The sequence below is a fragment of the Grampus griseus genome (assembly GCF_964374135.1).
Source record: "Grampus griseus genome assembly, chromosome: X".
Lineage (NCBI taxonomy): Eukaryota > Metazoa > Chordata > Mammalia > Artiodactyla > Delphinidae > Grampus > Grampus griseus.
In genome coordinates, this window is record NC_138999.1 from 48,382,014 (window position 1) to 48,403,144 (window position 21,131).

The 21,131-nt window shown below is 37.4% G+C and overlaps 1 protein-coding gene across 3 annotated transcripts in view; it reads left to right on the forward strand.

Annotated features, from left to right (window-relative positions):
- The window catches only part of KLF8 (KLF transcription factor 8), a gene marked incomplete at both ends in the record, with an annotated part of 60,232 nt that overhangs the window by 31,550 nt on the left and 7,551 nt on the right, over positions 1-21,131 (forward strand). For 2 of the 3 annotated variants that reach the window (XM_082681488.1, XM_082681487.1), the window contains 3 exons: positions 3,182-3,746; positions 6,608-6,713; positions 7,336-7,475. In XM_082681488.1, the coding sequence (XP_082537614.1) occupies positions 3,182-3,746; positions 6,608-6,713; positions 7,336-7,475 (811 nt within the window). The remainder of the gene's footprint in view (positions 1-3,181; positions 3,747-6,607; positions 6,714-7,335; positions 7,476-21,131) is intronic. The other variant, XM_082681489.1, reaches the window with a different exon arrangement.

The window sequence follows — 21,131 nt, forward strand, 5'->3', positions numbered from 1 at the left end:
TTGGTGTTAGTTAGGTGTTAAAGTCACCCATTATTATTGTGTTATTGTTGATTTCCTCTTTTATAGCTGTTAGCAGTTGCCTTACGTATTGATGTGCTCCTATATTGGGTGCATATATATTTATATTTGTTATATTTTCTTGGATTGCTCCCTTGATGATTATGTAGTGTCCTTTTTCTCTTGTAACATTCTTTATTTTAAAGTCTATTTTGTCTGATATGAGAATTGCTTCCAGGTTTCTGTTGATATTTACATGGAATATCTTTTTCCATTCCCTCACTTTCAGTCTGTATGTGTCGCTCGGTCTGAAGTGGGTCTCTGGTAGACAGTATATATATGGGTCTTGCTTTTGTAACCATTCAATGAGCCTGTGTCTTTTGGTTGGAGCATTTAATCCATTCACGTTTAAGGTAATTATTGATATGTATGTTCCTATTACCATTTTCTTAATTGTTTTGGGTTTGTTTTTATAGATCCTTTTCTTCTCTTGTCTTTCCCACTTAGAGAAGTTCCTTTAACATTTGCTGTAGAGATAGTTTGGTGGTGCTGAATTCTCTTAGTTTTTGCTTGTCTGTAAAGCTTTTGATTTCTCCATCAAATCTGAATGAGGTCGTTGCCAGGTAGAGTAATCTTGGTTGTACTTTCTTCCCTTTCATCACTTTAAATATGTCATGCCATTCCCTCTGGCTTGGAGAGTTTCCTCTGAGAAATCAGCTGCTAACCTTATGGGAATTCCCTTGTATGTTAACCTTATGGGAGTTCCCTTGTATGTTATTTGTCATTTTTCCCTTTCTGCTTTCAATAATTTTTCTTTGTCTTTAATTTTTGCCAATTTGATTACTATGTGTCTCAGCTTGTTTCTCCTTGGGTTTATCCTGTATGGGACTCTGTGCACTTCCTGGACTTGTGTGCCTATTTCCTTCCCACATTAGGGAACTTTTTGACTATAATCTCTTCAAATATTTTCTCAGTTCCTTCTCTGTCTCTTCTCCTTCTGGGATCCTTATAATGCAAATGTTGTTGCATTTTATATTGTCCCAGAGGTCTCTTAGGCTGTCTTCATTTATTTTCATTCTTTTTTCTTTATTCTGTTCCTCAGCAGTGAATTCCACCATTCTCTCTTCCACATCAATTATCCGTTCTTCTGCCTCAGTTATCCTGCTATTGATTCCTTCTAGTGTATTTTTCATTTCAGTTATTGCATTTTTCATCTCTGTTTGTTCTTTAATTCTTCTAGTTCTTTGTTAAACATTTCTTGCATCTTGTCTATCTTTGCCTCCATTCTTTTTCCACAGTCCTGGATCATCTTCTCTATCATTATTCTGAATTCTTTTTCTGGAAGGTTGCCTATCTCTACTTCATTGAGTTGTTTTTCTGGGGTTTTATATTGTTTCTTCATCTGGTACATAGTCCTCTGCCTTTTCATTTTGTCTGTCTTTCTGTGAATGTGGGTTTTGTTCCACGGGCTGTAGGACTGTAGTTCTTTTTGCTTCCACTGTCTGCTCTCTGGTGGGTGAGGCTATCTAAGAGGCTTGTGCAAATTTCCTGATGGAAGGGACGGTGGTGGGTAGAGCTGGCTGTTGCTCTGGTAGGCAGAGCTCAGTAAAACGTTATTGTACTTGTCTGATGATGGGTGGGGCTAGATTCCCTCCCTGTTGGTTGTTTGGCCTGAGGCAACCAAACACTGGAGCCTACCCGGACTCTTTGTTGGGGCTAATGGCGGACCCTGTGAGGGCTCACACCAAGGAGTATTTCCCAGAACTTCTGCTGCCAGTGTCCTTGTCCTCACGGTGAGACACAGCCACCCCCTGCCTCTAGCACTAGCAGGCAGGTCTGGTTCTCTCTCCCATGGCATCACTGCTCCCTTTTTTGGGTCACAATGCACACACCACCCTGTGTGTGCCCTCCAAGAGTGGAGTCTCTCTTTCCCCCAGTCCTGTCAAAGTTCTGCAATCAAATCCCACTAGCCTTCAAAGTCTGATTCTCTAGGAAGTCCTCCTCCTCTTGCCAGACCCCCAGGTTGGGAAGCCTGACATGGGCTCAGAACCTCCATTCCAGTGGGTGGACTTCTGTGGTATAAATGTTCTCTGGTTTGTTAGTCACCCATCAAGCAACTATTGGATTTGATTTTATTGTGATTGTGCCCCTCCTACTGTCTCACTGGGACTTCTCCTTTGTCTTTGGATGTGGGATATCTTTTTTGGTGAGTTCCACTGTCTTCCTGTTGGTGATTGTTCCCGTCTACCCATTTTTTATTTGGGGATATCCTTGATCTTTGAATTCATTCAACTCAGAAAAATTGTTATTAGGTTGAGGTTTTATGTTATTTTATATATTACCTATAAAGTGATCATTTAATTAGTATTTATTTTTTGGCCATGCTGCATGTGGGATCTTAGTTCACCGACCAGGAATCAAACCTGTGCCCCCTGCATTGAAAGCACAGAGTCTTAACCACTGGACCACCAGGGAAGTCCCTTAATTGGTATTTTTAAATTTAAAAGTTGCACAGATATATTTTGCATTTAATAAAACTGACTGTACTGCATCATTACTACCTAAGCATATTGTCTGTTGGTATGTCTCTGTAGATGGAAATTTTTTTTTACCCTTTCTCTTCTTACAGAACTTCTATTAATTCTCTAAGACTCATCTGAAATATCACTTCCTCCTTGAAACCTTCCCTGATCTTCTAGACAGAATGAATCATTCCTTTTTCTTTTTCTAAAATACCTTGCTTGCATATCTACTGCATCACTTATCATGGTATGACTTATAAGCTACTCATATTATTCTATCATTGTAGTTGGTATGTTAGTATGTACTTCATGGCTATACCTTATTCATTTGTGCCCTCACTGGGCTTGACACAGTACTAATAGTGGATACTCAGGTGTGTTGATTCTAATTAATCTTGCAGAATTATTGTAAAGTTTATATGAAATAATTTGTATTAATTGCCTTATACAGTGTCTGATGCTGGTACTCAATAAAGTTTCCCTCTTTTTTCCTCTTTACTCTTGTTTTACTTTTTCCTCTTGCCTAATTTTTCTCAACTCCCTGTATATTCTGTCCATGACAACAGAATAGAGATTTCTTTCTTTCATTGCTCACATCTCTCTTCTTCAGGGTACTAACACTCACTGTTTGCACCTCTCATTTGTTTATGTATTTATTTTAGGTCACTGGCCCTGTTAAAATTAGAGATTCCCTTAAGGCAGCAGACAGAGGTAATATGACATCTCCACCACTCCTGGATGCCAACCCCATGGAGAACCCAGCACTGTTAAATGACATCAAGATTGAGCCCCCAGAAGAACTTCTGGCTAATGATTTCAACCTGCCCCAGGTGGAACCAGTTGACCTCTCCTTTCACAAGCCAAAGTCTCCTCTTCAGCCTGCCAGTATGCTGCAAGCTCCAATACGTCCTCCCAAGCCACAGTCTGCTTCCCAGACACTTGTAGTATCCACTTCAACATCAGACACAGGCACTTCAGCAAACATCCCTACTGTTCTGACCCCAGGCTCTATCCTGGCCTCCTCTCAGGGCACTGGTGGTCAGCAGATCTTACATGTGATTCACAGCATCCCCTCAGTCAATCTGCCAAATAAGATGGGTAGCCTGAAGGCCATCCCAGTGATGGTGCAGTCACTGCCCATGGTGTATACTACTTTGCCTGCAGATGGGAGCCCTGCAGCCATTACAGTCCCACTCATTGGAGGAGATGGCAAAAATGCTGGATCAGGTGAGCATCAATCTGCCCCTTTGCTAGACTTTACCTTCCTTCATCTATTCCCTTTTTGAATATTGTATCTCCTATTTCTTTTCCAATTATTCTTGCATACAGCTTTAAGAGCAATTTTTCATAAATACTGTTTTTATCATGTCTCTTCAGTGCTTACAAATGTACAAAGAATATTTTTCATTTAGCCCATGTTTCTCAAACTGGGGTATACATATCTTTGAGTGAAATACTATGTATCTTTCTGGAACCTCTATATTATTTGACAGTAAGTAATTTAAAACATTTTATATTTTTAAAATATGATTTTATTAAAGAGAAAATATAATATTTGAATAATATTTTAAAACATGACCTTCAAAAATAGTTTTAAGCTACTAAAGCAACTACACTGGGACTTTCCAGGAGGATGTGTTTAGTCTTCTATGCCATTAAGAATGCTTTGTAGAAAAGTTGAGAATGTTTCTAGCCCTACATACATAGCCAGCCTTACCTCCCAGCCTCTCCCAGCACTGTACCTTTTCTCTTCCCTACAGGTAAAATAGTCTTCTTTGAAATTTTGCCATCTTTCCTGTGTTCCACCTCATTTAGCATCTATCACCTTCCACGTTATTTTTTACATGCTTGTATCACAAGTGTATGGGCATTCTTCCCAATTGAATTGTAAATTTCTCGAGGACAAGACTCCATCTTATTTTTCTTTGTACATCTCCAGAGAGGACAGTGGTAGATAATAGTTGTCTTGTAAAAAATGATGTGATGAACAAACTTGAAACTTTTTCCAGGAGAGAGTTCATATGCTGTAATCTTACCTTTTATTTATTTTTAAAATAAGTTCAGAATTCAGAAAGGTATGTTTATCTCCCTTTCACCACTATCCCCCAGCCACCCAGTTCCCCTCCTAGAGACATATCTAGTTTGTAATGGAGAATGATGGAAGAAAATTATATGGCTTCTTGAAGTGGTTCAAGATATTTACCTTCACCACATCTGTAGAATTACAAGCAGTTTTGGATGTTCAGCTTTAGGAAGGATGTTGGGAAATTGGAGTATAATCAGAGGAGAAAGATTAAGATGGTGAGAGGACTAAAACCCATGTCAGAAAGGAGATGATAAATGTTTAGCATGAATTAAAAAGACCAAAGGGCAGATATGCGGGTGGAAATGACTAGGAACCAGATTTCAGCTCAGTGTAAAAAAAAAACTTTCTAAGAGTTTTCTACCTTTGAAATTCAATGCCTTGTGATCTTTCCATCACTAAATGTAGGAGAATGACATACTAAGCATCAAGTTGCTGAGACTCCGCTGTGTTCTTTTGAATAAAAATGCCGTTATCGATTAGTGGTTAGTTGTGGTAATGATAAGTATTCATAACAATCTTGCTTTTGAGATCCCCTGAGGGGTTTATTTAAAATACAATTATAAATTTTCATATAGGGAGAGAGCCAAACAAAACAGGAGATGGGAAAATAAAATTCTTTGTGTGAGAATTTACTGATATCAAGGCAGTGGTAACACCAAGGGATGGTTTGATGGGCTTTGAATTCCCCCCCATCATAATATCCATCAGTCCATCAGAACCATTTTATTTTGTTTTTGGTTTTTTGTTTTTTTTGCGGTATGCGGGCCTCACTGTTGTGGCCTCTCCCGTTGCAGAACACAGACTCCGGACGCGCAGGCTCAGCGGCCATGGCTCACGGGCCCAGCCGCTCTGCGGCATGTGGGATCTTCCCAGACCATGGCATGAACCCGCGTCCCCTGCATCAGCAGGCGGACTCTCAACCACTGCGCCACCAGGGAAGCCAAATCAGAACCATTTTAAATAAATGGAATAAATTGTAAAGTGTTCAACGTAGTTTCAAGCTAAGACCATTAGCACAGTGGTCTCCAAATGGTATGCTTACACCTTGGTGGGGGGCAAAGGGGGTATTGCACAAAGTATTTGGAGCACAAAAAGAAAGCATCAAAACTTCTATTTGTATTGTCTCACCCTTTACATGATATTTTGTTTATTTTTCATAATGTACACAAAATTTTAGGATGCTAGTACATTTATATCATAAACACACACATACGCATGCAGAGACACAGACACAGATATATGCTTAAAACGTTTTAGTGAATGATACACAATGTATGGAGGTGACTGCTCTAGCCAAATACTCCCCGTCCCCAACTTTATTGCCACGCTTAAGTTTCTTCTATATAGAAATTTTGAAGCTTTCACTAGATCTAGATGTCTGACCATGTAACTGAGTTTTGTTAGGTGTCAGAAACACCATTGGTTGTCAATAAAGATTTAAGGGCTTCTGCCAACATAGGTGGAAGGGAAGGACATTAACATGTATCAAGCACCTGCTAGACATGCATTATGTGTCTCATCTCAATGACTCGTTTCCATTAAGGAACACAAAAGCCAAAGGGGATGTTCTCACCTCTAGCATGAGCCTAGGCATTGATCTGAGGACAGCCAGGGAACTATTTAGAGTTTGATTCAACAAATACAAATTGAACCTGACTTTTCAACAGACACTGTCTTGGGTCCTCGAGATAGGGAGTTGAATCGTACCCAGACCTTATCCTAGGGAAACCCACTATCTTATCTTGCTCACTATCCTAGAGAAGCTCATTCTAGTGACAATGCTCCACACTACCCTTCCCTCAAAGAAATTTCTTTATCCCGCTCTGCTAAAATTTTAAATGCTCTTCTTTTCCTTCCATACAAATATACTTCTTCCATCTTTGCTTTTTCTTTATTTCTCTATCTTGCTGCTACTTTTCATTGTGGGCCAAACTGGGAATCCTGAAAATGATTAGAGGTTCATATATTTGTAGCCCACACTGCTCCTTTTCTTTGCTTTTAGTTAAAGTTGACCCCACCTCCATGTCTCCATTGGAGATCCCAAGTGACAGTGAGGAGAGTGCAATTGAGAGTGGATCCTCAGCCTTACAGGGTATTCAGGTACAAGAGTAAGTACTTTTATCTTTACTTCAGGTCTGTCTCTGTGTATATATGTGTGTGTCTGTGGTAAAAGTGGAACAAATTCTCAGACACAATAGTAAGAATTCGAGGACAACAAACTATAAGTAAACTGCCTTTTCAGCGAAGGTATGAGCTTGTATGCACACATGTGCATGGACATGGATGTTATGACACAGTAATGTTTTAATTGTAGATCATCAATTTTTACCCTTGGAAAATATACAAATTTCCTATAAAGTACAGTTGCATTCTGTTTGTCTCTGTAAGTTTAAAGCAACCTTATCATTGGCTTGTCTTTTAGCAACCATGTTGGATGAAAAATACATTTCTTTAAACCTAAGACTGAAGCTTATTAAAGTGAAATGCTCATATTGCTTGGGAACAGAAATCACCCAAAGAAACATTACCACCTTCTGGGACCTGCATTTACTGAGCAGAATGGCTTAGTTGAGGGAATTGCTTGAGCTATTTCAATTATTGGGGGGGGGGCTGGTATTAAATTTGCATAAATTAAATGCATGTATGAGGTGATCTCATTATATGTAAGTCCATTTATTTAGCCTCCACTTTAAAATCACTATTTGGCCTTATCTCTCTTTCTTTGCTCAGGCCAGCAGCAATGAGCCAAATGCAGGGAGAAGAGTCCCTTGACTTGAAGAGAAGACGGATTCACCAGTGTGACTTTGCGGGATGCAGCAAAGTGTACACAAAAAGCTCTCACCTGAAAGCCCACCGAAGAATCCATACAGGTCTGCCCACCTCCACTCTACCCCCAACACACACACACACACACACACACACACACACACACACACACACACACACACACACACAGTCTCTGAGAGACAGGAAGAGAAGAAAGTCTTGAAACAAAGGTTGATCTAGTTATACTCATGGGCACAGGTTCCATTCATGGCTTTTACCCCTATGTCTTGTTTCTACTCTACGGTAGCTTTCATGAAACCAGCCTAAGAAAACACTAAACCTGGTGTCTTCTGAATAGTTATCATTCCCATTGAGCACCTGTAGGTCTTTCTAATTGGGAAGTCATAACATTTATAAGAAGATTAAGGCAGATAAGACTCCCTCCCTTGCTACCAGAGCCCTACAAGTTTTATTGAGTATTGAAAAGTACAGTGAAATTAAAGCAGGCTTTTGGAGCTCAGCATCATTTACCAACCTATAACATATCTTTGTTCTCATTAGAAATGAAAGGTGGACATTCGAAAGAATAAGTAAAGCAGACCTGGGGGCTGAGGGGGGTGCTGAGGGAGTGAGCAAATTGCCCCATCTGAAGGAGAACTATCACTCAACTCCAAATAAGTATTACCAAATCTCCCAAATTAAAACGAGTCATGATTGATTTTTTTTTTTTTTTGTGGTACGTGGGCCTCTCAATGTTGTGGTCTCTCCCATTGTGGAGCACAGGCTCCGGACGCGCAGGGTCAGCGGCCATGGCTCATGGGCCCAGCCGGTCCGTGACATGTGGGATCTTCCCGGACCGGGGCACGAACCCGCATCCCCTGCATCGGCAGGCGGACTCTCAACCACTGCGCCACCGGGGAAACCCAAGAATCATGATTTTTATGTGAAACATCCTAGATTTTGAATGTTGTCATGTAATTAAACAAATTTTATAACACCATAGATTCAAAGAAACCTGCCTATGGGCCAGAAATAGCTTTTTAGTCATCAGTTTGTACCCTCTCCTTGAAGACTTCTCACCCCCAATCATCTCCAGCTCAGAAGTGAGATTTGGACACCCTGGACTAGGAAGGGGGCCTCTTTTCTTGTAAACATGTACTGTATTAGAGTTTGTATAGAACCCAACCTTGGTATGCAACCTGGGTATACTTTTTTTCTATTACTGGTATCCCACAGGTTCTTTGGAACTGAGACAGCTGAAGAAATGCCTGCTTTATTGCACTCTAAAGATTGGGGTTCATTGCGAGGGGTTCCAGAGAGTGATATCCTTGTCTCTGGTAGATATTCTCAGCAGAGAGCCATGAGGCTCTAGCTTATCTGGATACCACCTCTAGTATGCAATGCAGCCCTTCATCTCCTTTGAGCATACAATCATGCAAAGCAGAAAGTACAGATACAACAATTTCCATTTAACATACAGTTAAGCCCCAGTTTTTAATAACAGCATCACCCATTCACTCAGGCTCAAAATTAATGATTGATTCTTAACATTCTCTGTGCCCCCAGTTATGTGTTTCTAAACTTCTATTATTTCTTTTTTCAAATAGCTCATTTATTGAGGATGTAAACATAATAGCCAAGAGCATACACTGTGAAACTACACTGCCTGAATTTGACATCCCAGTCTATCACTCATTAGCTGAAAGTTACTTCACCTTTCTTTGCCTCAGTTTCCTTATCTGGGAATATTAATAGTTTAAACACTTAGAATACTGTCTGACATATAGTAAACTCTCAATATATGTGAGCTATTATTTGTATCCTTTCAATTCCAGTCTCACTTCCACACAGTTAGGCTTTTTGTCTTAATTTATTCTTTTTCTCCTCCAACTTTATAGTTGAAAATTAAAATTGTTCATATTCAAGATGTAAAAATGGGTGATTTGATATGTATACATTCTGAAATATTCACCACAAACAAACTGATTAACCCGTCCATCACCTCACAAAGTTACCTTGTGTGTGTGTGTGTCTCATGAGAACACCTAAGATACACCCTCTTAGCAAATTTCAAGTATACAATATTGTTAACTACAGTCACATTGTTGTACATTAGACTTCTAGGACTTATTTATCTTGCAGAACTGAAATTTGTACCCACCATTCCTCTTCCCGTTGGTAACCACTAGTTTATTCTCTATATCTGTGATTCTCTTTCTGTTTTGTTATATTTATTCATTTGTTTTCTTCTTTTAGATTCTACATGTAAGTGAAAACTTATACTTGTCTTTGTCTGACTTATTTCACTAAGCATAATACTGTCCAGGTCCATCCACTTTGTTTCAAATGGCAAGATTTTATTTTTTTATGGCTGAGTAATATTCCAGTGTGTGTGTGTGTGTGTGTGTGTGTGTACCACATCTTTTTTTATTGACGTATAGTTGATTTACAATATTATATCATTCTCAGGTATAAAGCATAGTGATTCAGTATTTTTGCAGATTATACTCCATTATAAATTATTACAAGATAATGGCTATAATTTCCTGTGCTATACAATATATCCTTGCTGCTTATCTATTTTATAATAGTAGTTTATATCTCTTCATCTCATTCTCCTAATTTACCCCTTCCCCGCTTCCCTTTCTGCTTTGGTAACCACAAGTTTGTGTTCTACACGTGTGAGTCTGTTTCTATTTTGCATATACATTCATTTATATTATTTTTTAGATTCCACATGTAAGTGATATCATAAAATATGTCTTTCTCTGTTTGACTTATTTCACTAAACATAATACTCTTTAGGGCCGTCCAAGCTGCTGCAAATGGCAGAATTTCATTCTTTTTTATGCCTAGTAATATTTCATTGAGTATATATATATACTTCTCTATCCATTCTTCTGTTGACGGACACTTAGGTTGCTTCCATATTTTGGTTATTGTAAATAATGCTGCTATGAACGTTGGGGTGCTATTCCAACGTTGAAAATACTAGTCTTTTCAAACTAGCATTTTCATTTTCTTCAGATATATACCCAGAAGTGGAATTGCTTGGATCATATGGTAGTTCTATTTATGTTTTTTGAGAAACCTCCATATTGTTTTCCATAATGGTTACACCAATTTACATTCCCACCAAAAGTGTACTAGGGTTTCTTTTTCTCCACATTTTATCCAACATTTGTTATTTGTAGACATTTTGATATTAGCCATTCTGAAGGGTGTGAGGTGATACCTCTTTGTGGTTTTGATTTGCATTTCCCTGATGTTTAGTGATGTTGAGCATTTTTTTCATGTGCCTGTTGGCCATGTATATGTCTTTAGAAAAATGTGTCTGCAGGTCTTCTACCCATTTTTTCATTAGGTTCTTCTTTTTTTATATGACGTTTTCATTATATATATATATATATATATATATATATATATATATATATATGATTTTACACCTTATTGGACATACTGTTTGAAGATATTTTCTCCCATTCAGTAGGTTGCCTTTTCATTTTGTAGATGGTTTCCTTGGCTGTGCAAAAGCTGTTAAGTTTAATTAGGTCCCATCTATTTATTTTTGTTTTGTTTCCTTTGCCTGGGGAGACAGATCCAAAAAAAATATTGCTACAAATTATGTCAAAGAGTGTCCCCCATATGCTTTCTTCTAGACATTTTATGGTTTATGATATTAAATTTAGGTCTTTAATATATTTTGATTTTATTTTTATATGGTGTTAGAAAATGCTTTATTTCATTCTTTTATATGTAGCTGTCCAGTTTTCCCAGCACCACTTACTGAAGAGACTGTCTTTTCCTCATTGTACATTTTTGTGCCCTTTGTCATGGATTAATTGGCTATATGTATATGGGTTAATTTCTGGGCTCTCTGTTCTGTTCCACTGATATATGTGTCTGTTTTTGTGCCAGTACCAATCTGTTTGGATTACTGTAGCTTTGTAGTATAGTCTAAAGTCAGGGAGCATGACACTTTCAGTTTTGTTCTTTTTTTCTGATGATTGCTTTTGCTATTCAGGGTCTTTTGTGGTTCCATATAAATTTTAGGATTACTAGTTCTAGATCAGTGAAAAATGTCATGGGTATTTGGATAGGGATTACATTAAATCTGTAGATTGCTTTGGGTGGTATGGATATTTTAACAATATTAATTCTTCAAATCCAAGAACATGGAATATATTTCCATTTTTTGTATTATTTTCAAATTTCTTTATCAATGTTTTATAGTTTTAGAGTATAGGTCTTTCATCTCCTTGGTTAAGTTTATTCCTAGGTATTTTATTCTTTTTGATGTGATTGTAAATGGGATGGTTTCCTTAATTTACATTTCTTCTAGTTCATTATTAGTGTATAGAAAATCTACAGATTTCTGTATATTAATCTTGTATCCTGTAACTTTACTGAAATCATTTATCAGTTCTAATAGCTTTTTGTTATAAACCTCAGGTTTTCTATGTCATCTGCAAATAGTGACAGTTTTACTTCCTCCCTTCCAATTTGGATGCCTTTTACTTCTTTTTCTTGTTTAACTTCTCTAACATGAATTTCCAATACTATGTTGAGCAGAAGTGGCAATAATGGGCATCCTAGTCTTGTTCTTTGTATTAGAGCAGGGGTCCCCACCCCCGGGCCAATGACTGGTACTGGTCTGTGGCCTGTTAGGAACCAAACTGCACAGCAGGAGGCGAGCAGTGGGCAAGCGAGTGAAACTTCATCTGTATTTACAGCTGCTCCCCATCACTTGCATTACTGCCTGAGCTCCTTCTCCTGTCATATCAGTGGTGGCCTTAGAGTCTCATAGGAGCACAAACCCTACTGTGAACTGTGCATACAAGGGATCTAAGTTGCACACTCCTTATGAGAATCTAATGCCTGATGATCTGAGGTAGAGCTGAGGAAATGATGCTAGTACTGGGGAGTGGCTGCAAATACAGATTATCATTAGCAGAATGGTTTGACTGCACAGAGACCATAATAAATCAATTGCTTGCAGACTCATATCAAAACCCTATCAATGAGTGGCAAGTGAAAACAAGCTCAGGGCTCCTACTGATTCTGCATTATGGTGAGTTGTATAATTATTTCATTATATATTACAATGTTATAATAATAGAAATAAAGTGCACAATAAATGTAATGCACTTGAATCATCCCGAAACCATCTCCACCACCCCAGTCCATGGAAAAGTTGTCTTCCATGAAACTGGTCCCTGGTGCCAAAAAGGTTGGGGACCACTGTATTAGAGAAAAAACTTTCATCTTTTCATCATTGAGTATGATGTTAACTGTAGGCTTGCCTTTATTATGGTGAGGTATATTCCCTCTATGCTCACTTTTTGAGAGTTTTTATTATAAACATGCTGAATTTTGTCAAGTGCTTCTTCAGTGCTTATTGAGATTATCTCATGATTTTTATTCTTCTTTTTGTTAATCTGTTTTGATTGATTTGCAAATATTGAACCATTCTTGCAACCCTGGAATAAGTCCCACTTAACCATAGATCCTTTTTATGTACTGTTGGTTCCTTTTGCTAATATTTTGTTCAGGATTTTTACATATATATTCATCAGAGATATTGGTGCATAATTTTGATTTTATAGTTTCTTTTTCTGGTTTTGGTATCAGGGTAATGGTGGCCTCGTATAATGAATTTGAGAATACTCCATCCTCTATAATTTCTTTGTATGGTTTGAGAAGAATAGGTATTAACTCTTTATTTTTTAAAAATTTATTTTACTTATTTTATTGTTGGCTGCATTGGGTCTTCATTGATTGCGTGAGGGCTTTCTCTAATTGCAGCGAGCAGGAGCTACTCTTCATTGTGGTGCACGGGCTTCTCATTGCAGTGGCTTCTCTTGTTGCAGAGCATGGGCTGTAGGCACATGGGCTTCAGTAGTTGCAGCACATGGGCTTAGGAGTTGTGGCTCACGGGCTCTAGAGTGCAGGCTGAGTAGTTGTGATGCATGGGCTTAGTTGCTCTGTGGCATGTGGGATCTTCCCGGACCAGGGTTCAAACCTATGCCCCCTATGTTGGCAGGCAGATTCTTAACCACTGCACCACCAGGGTAACTCTAACTCTTCTTTAAATGTTTGGTAGAATTTCCCTTTGAATTCAACAGACCTTGAAATTTTGTTTGCTGGGAATTTTTTTTTGTTTTTTTGGTAACAAATTTAATTTCACTACTAGTGATCATTCTGACTAGGTTGTCTATTGCTTTCTAGTTCAGTTTTGGAAGGTTGTATGTTTCTAGAAATTTGTCCATTTCTTCTAGGTTTTCCATTTTGTTGACATATAACTATTGATAGTTTTCTCTTTTAATTTTTTTATCTCTGTGTAATTCATTGTTATTTCCTCCTCTTTCATTTGTTTTGTTTATTTGTATCCTCTCTCTTTTCTTTTTGATGAGGCTACATAAAGATTGATCAATTTTGTTTATCTTCTCAAAAAAACTAGGTCTTAGTTTCATTGACCATTTCTATTGTTTTGTTTTTGTTTGATCTCCATGTTATTTATTTCCTTGCTGATCTTTATGATTTCCTTTCTTCTGCTGACTTTGGGCTTTCTTTGTTCATCTTTTTCTAATTCTTTTAGATGGAAGTTTAGATTGTTTTTTTGAGATTTTTCTTGTTTCTTCTGGTAGGCCTGTATTGACAAAACTTCCCTCTTAGAACTGCTTTTGCTGCATCCCATAGATTTTGGAAACTTGTGTTTCCATTTTCATCTACCTGGAGGTATTTTCTGATTTCCTCCTTGATTTCTTCATTGAACCATTGGTTTTTGTAGAAGCCTGTTGTTTGGTCTCCATGTGTTCGTGCTTTTCCTATTTTTCTTCTTGTAATTGATTTCTAGTTTTATACCATTGTTGTTGGGAAAAAGTACATGATATTATTTCTATCTTCTTAAATTTATTGAGGCTTCTTTTGTGGCCTAACATGTGATCTATCCTGGAGAATGTTCCATGTGCACTTGAAAAAAATGTGTATTTTGCTGTTTTGTGATCAAATGTCCTATAGATATCTATTAAGTCCAACTGGACTATTGTGTCATTTAAGACCACTGTTGCCTTATTGATTTTCTGTACAAATGGTCTGTCAATTGCTATAAGTGGAGTGTTAAAGTTCCCTACTATTATTGAATTATTGTCATTTTGTTTTATGTATTTAGGTGCTCCCATATTGGGTTCTTATATGTTAACAAAATATCATCTTCTTGTATTGATTCCTTTATCAGTATATAATGCCTTTGTTTGTCTTTTGTTATGGCCTTTGTTTTAAAGTCTATTTTGTCTTTGAGTATTGTTACCTCTACTTTCATATTTATTTCATTTGTATGAAATATTTTTCCAACCCCTCAGTTTCCTTCTGTGTGTGTGTTTAACTCTGAAGTGAGTCTCTTGTAAGCAACATACACATGGGTCTTGTTTTGGTATTCAGTCACCATATTTTTTTATTGGAGCATTTAGTCCATTGACATTTGAAGTAGTTATTGATAGGTATGTACTTATTCCCATCTTATTACTTGTTTTCTGATTGTTTTTGTAGTTCTTCTCTGTTCATTTCTTCTTCTGTTTTTCTTCCCTTGTGGTTTGATGATTTTTTTTAAAGTAGTATTATTGTATTCCCTTATTTTTATTTTTTGGGTCTCTACATAGGTTTTCGATTTGTGGTTAGCATGGGGTTCATATATGTTGATCTATAACTATATCTACTCTTTTAAACCCATAGTCGTTTAACTTCAAACACATTCTAAAAAATCCACATTTTTTACTTCCCTCCCCAATGTTTTGTTTTTTTTGACATCATATTTTACATCTTCATGTTTATCTCTTAACTGTTTATGTAGTTATAGTTGCTTTTATAATATGTTGTCTTTTTAATCTTTGTACTGGCTTACTTAATTGGTTGATCTTCAATCCTTACTATATATTTGCCTTTCCTGGTGGGATTTTCCCTTTACAATAGATTCTTACTTCTTTTCCACTTAGAGAAGACCCTTTAACATTTCTTTTATGGTAGGTTTAGTATTGATGAACTCTTTTAGTTTTTTCTTGTCTGAGAAGTTCTTTATCTCTCTGATTCTGAATGATAATCTTGCTGGGTAGAGTATCATAGGTTGCAGGGGGTTTTTTCCCCTTTCAACCCTTTGAATATATTATACCATTCCCTTCTTGCCTACAAAGTTTCTGCAGAGAAATTAGCTGATAGTCTTATGGATGTTCCCTTGTATATGACTTTGTTTTTCTATTGATTCCTATATAATTGTGTCTTTAACTTTAGTTATTTGTAAAAATATGGTATATCTTGGTGTAGATCTGTTTGGGTTAATCTAGTTTGGTACCCTCTGTGCTTCCTGTACTTGTATATCTGTTTCCATCTTTAAGTTTGGGAAGTTTTCAGCCATAATTTACTCAAATACATCTTCAATCCCCTTCTCTCTCTCTTCTTCTGAGACCCCTATAATGTGAACGTTGGTACGCTTAATGTTATCCCAGATATCTTATACTGCTTTTATTTTTAAATTGGTTTTTCTTTTTGCAGTTCTGATTGGGTGATTTCCAGTATTCTACCTTCCATATCACTTATGTGTTCTTATGCATCACTTAATTTGCTATTCATTCCTTCTAGTGTGTATTTTATTTCACTTATTTAATTCTTCATTTCTTAATGGGGCTTTTTAAGTGTTTTCTACTTGTTAAAATTTTTACTGTGTTCATCTATAATCTTCCCTAATTTACTTAACATTTTTGTTACCAATGCTTTGAATTCTTTATTTGTCAAATTGTTTATTTCTGTTTCATTATTCATTTTCTTCAGGTATATTCTCTTGCTCTTTTCATTGAGAGCAGTTCCTCTGCCTTTTCATTTTGCTTAAATTTCTCTGTCTCTATTAATTTAGGTGAAACAGTTACCTATTACTTTCTTGAAGGGGTGTTCTTATGTGGGAGTGCCCTGTACAGAATGTGTGTGCCCAATGCCTTTGCTTGGAGAGCTGGATTTGATGTGGATGCAAGTCATTTCTTTCCCCAGGGTGTGCTGGCAGCTATCACTTTGGTGGGGCTGGAGATGGAGAAGCTAGAGATGGAGCTGGGTGTGAGGTGGAACTTCCCCTCTGCTCAGTAGCCATCTTGGCCCTATCAGAGGTGGGGTCTGATCCCATGTTGCTGGAGCAGAAGCTCTGAGGGTCAGGCCTGAGCTGTCTCTGTTTAAGTGTGTGTTTTCCCTTCTCCCAGGATTCGGGTCCTTGCCCCAGAGTGGCAGAGTGCTGAAGCAATGTGACTCTGTGCAAGCTCTAGGCTCATGTCAGCTACAGACAGAGGATGAAGCTATCTCCATTTTACTGCCTGTGGAGGCACCCACAATTGTTTTCCTTGCTTGGCTCAGACACAGCATTGGATGGAAGTCCCCTTTGTCCCTCACAGCTGATTTAGTCCCTAGCTTCTGCTGCACCCACCCAGTTCTGGAATCATAATGCAGGGCAGGTGGGAGTCCTGTGGGGATTCTCAGCATATACAGGGCATGAGCTGTGGTAGAGTGGCCACTGTCAGAGTTTTGGGCTACATCTGATGCACTGCTTGAGTAAGAACTAACAATAGCTACCACCACTCTACCCAGGCTCTCCTCTGGGAATCAGTATCCTCTGCATTCTACAGCCAGGTCTTCTTCCTGGTCATGGCAACCCTAGATCCAGTGTGGCACTGTGGCAAGAAGTGAGCAGGCCAAAGCATTTGCTGGGCTCAGGCTGGGATGCATTCAGAGAAGGCCATGGAAATCTGGCAATCATTAGATCAGTCTTCTCTCCATCCTGCCTCAGAGGCAAGCCAACATACACACGTGCTTATCACTAGTGAAGTCCAGGCTTCCCACAGCCCTCCTGTTAGTCCAATCATTCCTCCAACCAACCAAGTGAGCTCATCTCTCCCGCTCAGGAGTCCAGGACTTGGGTGCCCAATCTGTGGCTCTCATGGCTCATTTCCAAGGGCTGGTGTCTGCCTGTGCATTCTCCCCTTCCTTCTGAGGCCCTTCCCAGGGGCACAGATCCTGATCCAATCACTTTTCTTTCCTTCCTACCACATTACATGTGGATCTTTCTAACAGCCTTGGTTGTATACGAGTCTTTCTGCCAGTTTTCAGCTAGCTTTCTGTGTGACTTGTTCCATGTATAGTTGAATTTTTGCTGTGTTCATGGGGAAGATGAGCTCGATGTCCTCTTACTCCTCCATCTTGATCAATCCCCCTCTTGCTGCATTTAGAATTCTCTCTTTGTGTTTAATTTTTGCCATTTTCATTATGAAATGTCTTGGTATGGGTCTCTTTGCATTCATCTTGTTTAGGACTCTCTGTGCTTTCTGCACCTGGATATCTGTTTCCTTCTTCACATTTGGGAAGTTTTCAGCTGCAATTTCATCAAATTCATTTTTGACACTTTCTCTCTCTTTTCCCCTTCTGGAATCCCTATAATGTGAATGTTAGAACATTTGATATTGTCTCAAAGGTCCCTTAAACTACCATAATTTTTTAAATCGTTTTTCTTTTTGCTGTCCTGATTGGGTGATATCCATTATTCTACCTTGCAGATCACTTATGCATTTTTCTGTATCACCTAGTCTTCTGTTATTTTTTTCTAGTGAATTTTTAATTTCAGTTATTATATTCTTCAGTCCTGACTGTTTTTTAAAATATTTTCTAGTTTCTAGTGAAATTCTAAAGTGTTCAAGTTTGCAAGTTCATTTAGCATTTTATTAGTAATGCTTTGAACACTACTTCTGATAATTTATTATTATTATTTTTTAAATAAAGCAGTGTGTACATGTCAATCCCAAACTCCTTAAATATCCCTCCCTGCTACCTTTCCCCATTGACAACCAAAAATTCATTCTCTAAATCTGTGAGTCTGTTCCTGTTTTGTAAATAAGTTCATTTGTATCATTTTTTTATTCTGCATATAAGTGATGTAATATAATATTTGTCTTTCTCTGACTTACTTCACTTAGTGTGATAATCTCCAGATCTATCCATGTTGCTACATTATTTTATTATTTTTAATGGCTGAGTAATATTCCATTGCATATATGTACCACATCTTCTTTATCCAGTCCTCTTTTGAAAGACATTTAGGTTGCTTCCATGTCATGGCTATTGTAAATACTGCTTCAATGAATATTAGGGTGCATGTATCTTTTTGAATTATGGTATTCTCTGGGTATATGCCCAGGAGTGGGATTGCTGGGTCATATGGTAGTTTTATTTTTAGTTTTTTAAGGAATCTCCGTACTGTTCTCATAGTTGCTGTACCAATTTACATTCCCACCAACAGTGTAGGAGGCTTATATTTTCTCCACATCTTCTCCAGCATTTATTGTTTGTAGATTTTTTGATGATGGCCATTCTGAATGGTGTGAGTTGATACCTCATTATAGTTTTGATTTGCATTTCTCTAATAATTGCTGATGTTGAGCATCTTTTTTAACGTACATTTTGGCCATTTGTATGTCTTCTTTAGAGAAATGTCTATTTAGATCTTCTGCCCATTTTTTGTTTGGGTTATTTGTTTTTTTGATATTGAGCTCTATGACCTGTTTGTATATTTTGGAGATTAATCTCTTGTCAGTTGTTTCATTTGCAAAAATTTTCTCCCATTCTGTGGGTTGTCTTTTCGGTTTGTTTTTTTTTTTTAAGTTTCCTTTGCTATGCAAAAGTTTTATGTTAAATTAGATCCCATTTGTTTATTTTTCTTTTTATTTTCATTACTCTAAGAGGTAGATGAAAAAAGGTCATGCAGCAATTTATGTCAAAGAGTGTTCTGCCTATGTTTTCCTCTAAGACTTTTATAGTGTCCAGCCTTTCATTCAGGTCTTTAATCCATTTTGAGTTTATTTTTCTGTATGGTCTTATGGAGTGTTCTAATTTCATTCTTTTACATGTAGCTGTCCAGTTTTCCCAGCACCATTTATTGAAGAGACTATCTTTGCTTCATTGTTGTTTCTTGCCTCCTTTGTTATAGATTAGGTGACCATAGGTTCATGGGTTTATCTCTTGGCTTTATATCCTATTCCCTTGATCTATATTACTGTTTTTGCACCAATACCATACTGTCGTGATTACTGTAGCTTTGTAGTATAGTCTGAAGACAGGGAGCTGGATTCCTCCAGATCTGTTTTTCTTTCTCAAGATTGCTTTGGCTATTTGTGCTCTTTTGTGTTTCCATACAAACTGTAAACTTTTTTGTTCTAATTCTGTGAAAAATGCCCTTGGTAATTTACAAGGAATTGCACTGAATCTGTAGATTGCTTTGAGTAGTATAGTCATTTTAACAAACAATATTGACTCTTCCAATCCAAGAATATCTTATATATCTCCATCTGTTTGTGCCATCTTTGATTTCTTTCATCAGTATCTTATAGTTTTCTGAGGACAGGTCTTTTGTCTCCTTAGGTAGGTTTATTCCTAGGTATTTTATTCTTTTTGCTCTAATGGTAAATGGGATTGTTTTCTTAATTTCTCTTTTTGATCTTTCATTGTTAGTGTATAGGGATGCAAGAGATTTTTGTGTATCAATTTTGTAACCTGCAACTTTACCAAATTCATTGATTAGCTCTAGAAGTTTTCTGGTGGCATCTTTAGGATTTTCCATGTATAGTATCATGTCATCTGCAAACAGTGACATTTTTACTTCTTTTCCAGTTTGGATTCCTTCTATTTATTTTTCTTCTCTGATTTCCATGGCTAGGACTTCCAAAACTATGATGAATAATAATGGTGAGAGTGGACATCCTTGTCTTGTTCTTGGTCTTAGAGCAAGAGCTGAAATGCTTTCAGCTTTGAAGAGGATTCAAAGAAATGGAAATATAACCCATGCTCTTAGATTAGAAGAATTAATATTGTTAAAATGGCCATACTACCCAAAGCAATCTACAGATTTAATGCAATCTTTCTCAAAGTACCCATGTGACATTTTTCACATAATCCTAAATAATCCTAAATAATCCTAAATAATCCTAAATAATCCTGAAATTTGTATGGAACTACAGAAAAACAGAATTGGCACAGCAATCCTGAGGAAAATGAATAGAGCTGGAGGTATAGCCCTTCCAGAATTCAGACTATACTAAAAAGCTACAGGAATCCAAACATTGTGGTATTGGCACAAAAACAGACATATAGCTCAGTGGAACAGAATAGAGAGCCCAGCAATAAACCCACACACCTATGGTCAATTAATCTATGACAAAGGAGGCAAGAACGTACAATGGAGAAAAGACAGTCTCTTCAACAAGTGGTGTTGGGAAAGTTGGACAGTTTAATGTAAATCAATGAAATTAGAACACTGCCTCACACCATATACAAAAATAAACTCAAAATGGTTTAAAGACCTAAATATAAGACATGACACCATACAACTCCTAGAGGAGAACATAGGGAAAACATTCTTGGACATAAATCATAGGAACATTTTCTTACATCAGTCTCCCAATGCAAAAGGGAAAAAAGCAAAAATAAGTTGGACCTAATAAAACTTAAACTCTTTTGCACAACAATGAAAATCATAAAGAAAATGAAAAGACAACCTATGGAATTGAAGAAAATATTTGCAAATGATGCAACCAACAATGGGTTAATTTCCAAAATACACAAACATATAACTCAATATTAAAAGAACAAACAACTCAATCAAGAAATGGGCAGAAGACTTAAACAGACATTTCTCCAAAGAAGACATACAGTTGGACATCAGGGACATGAAAAGATGCTCAACA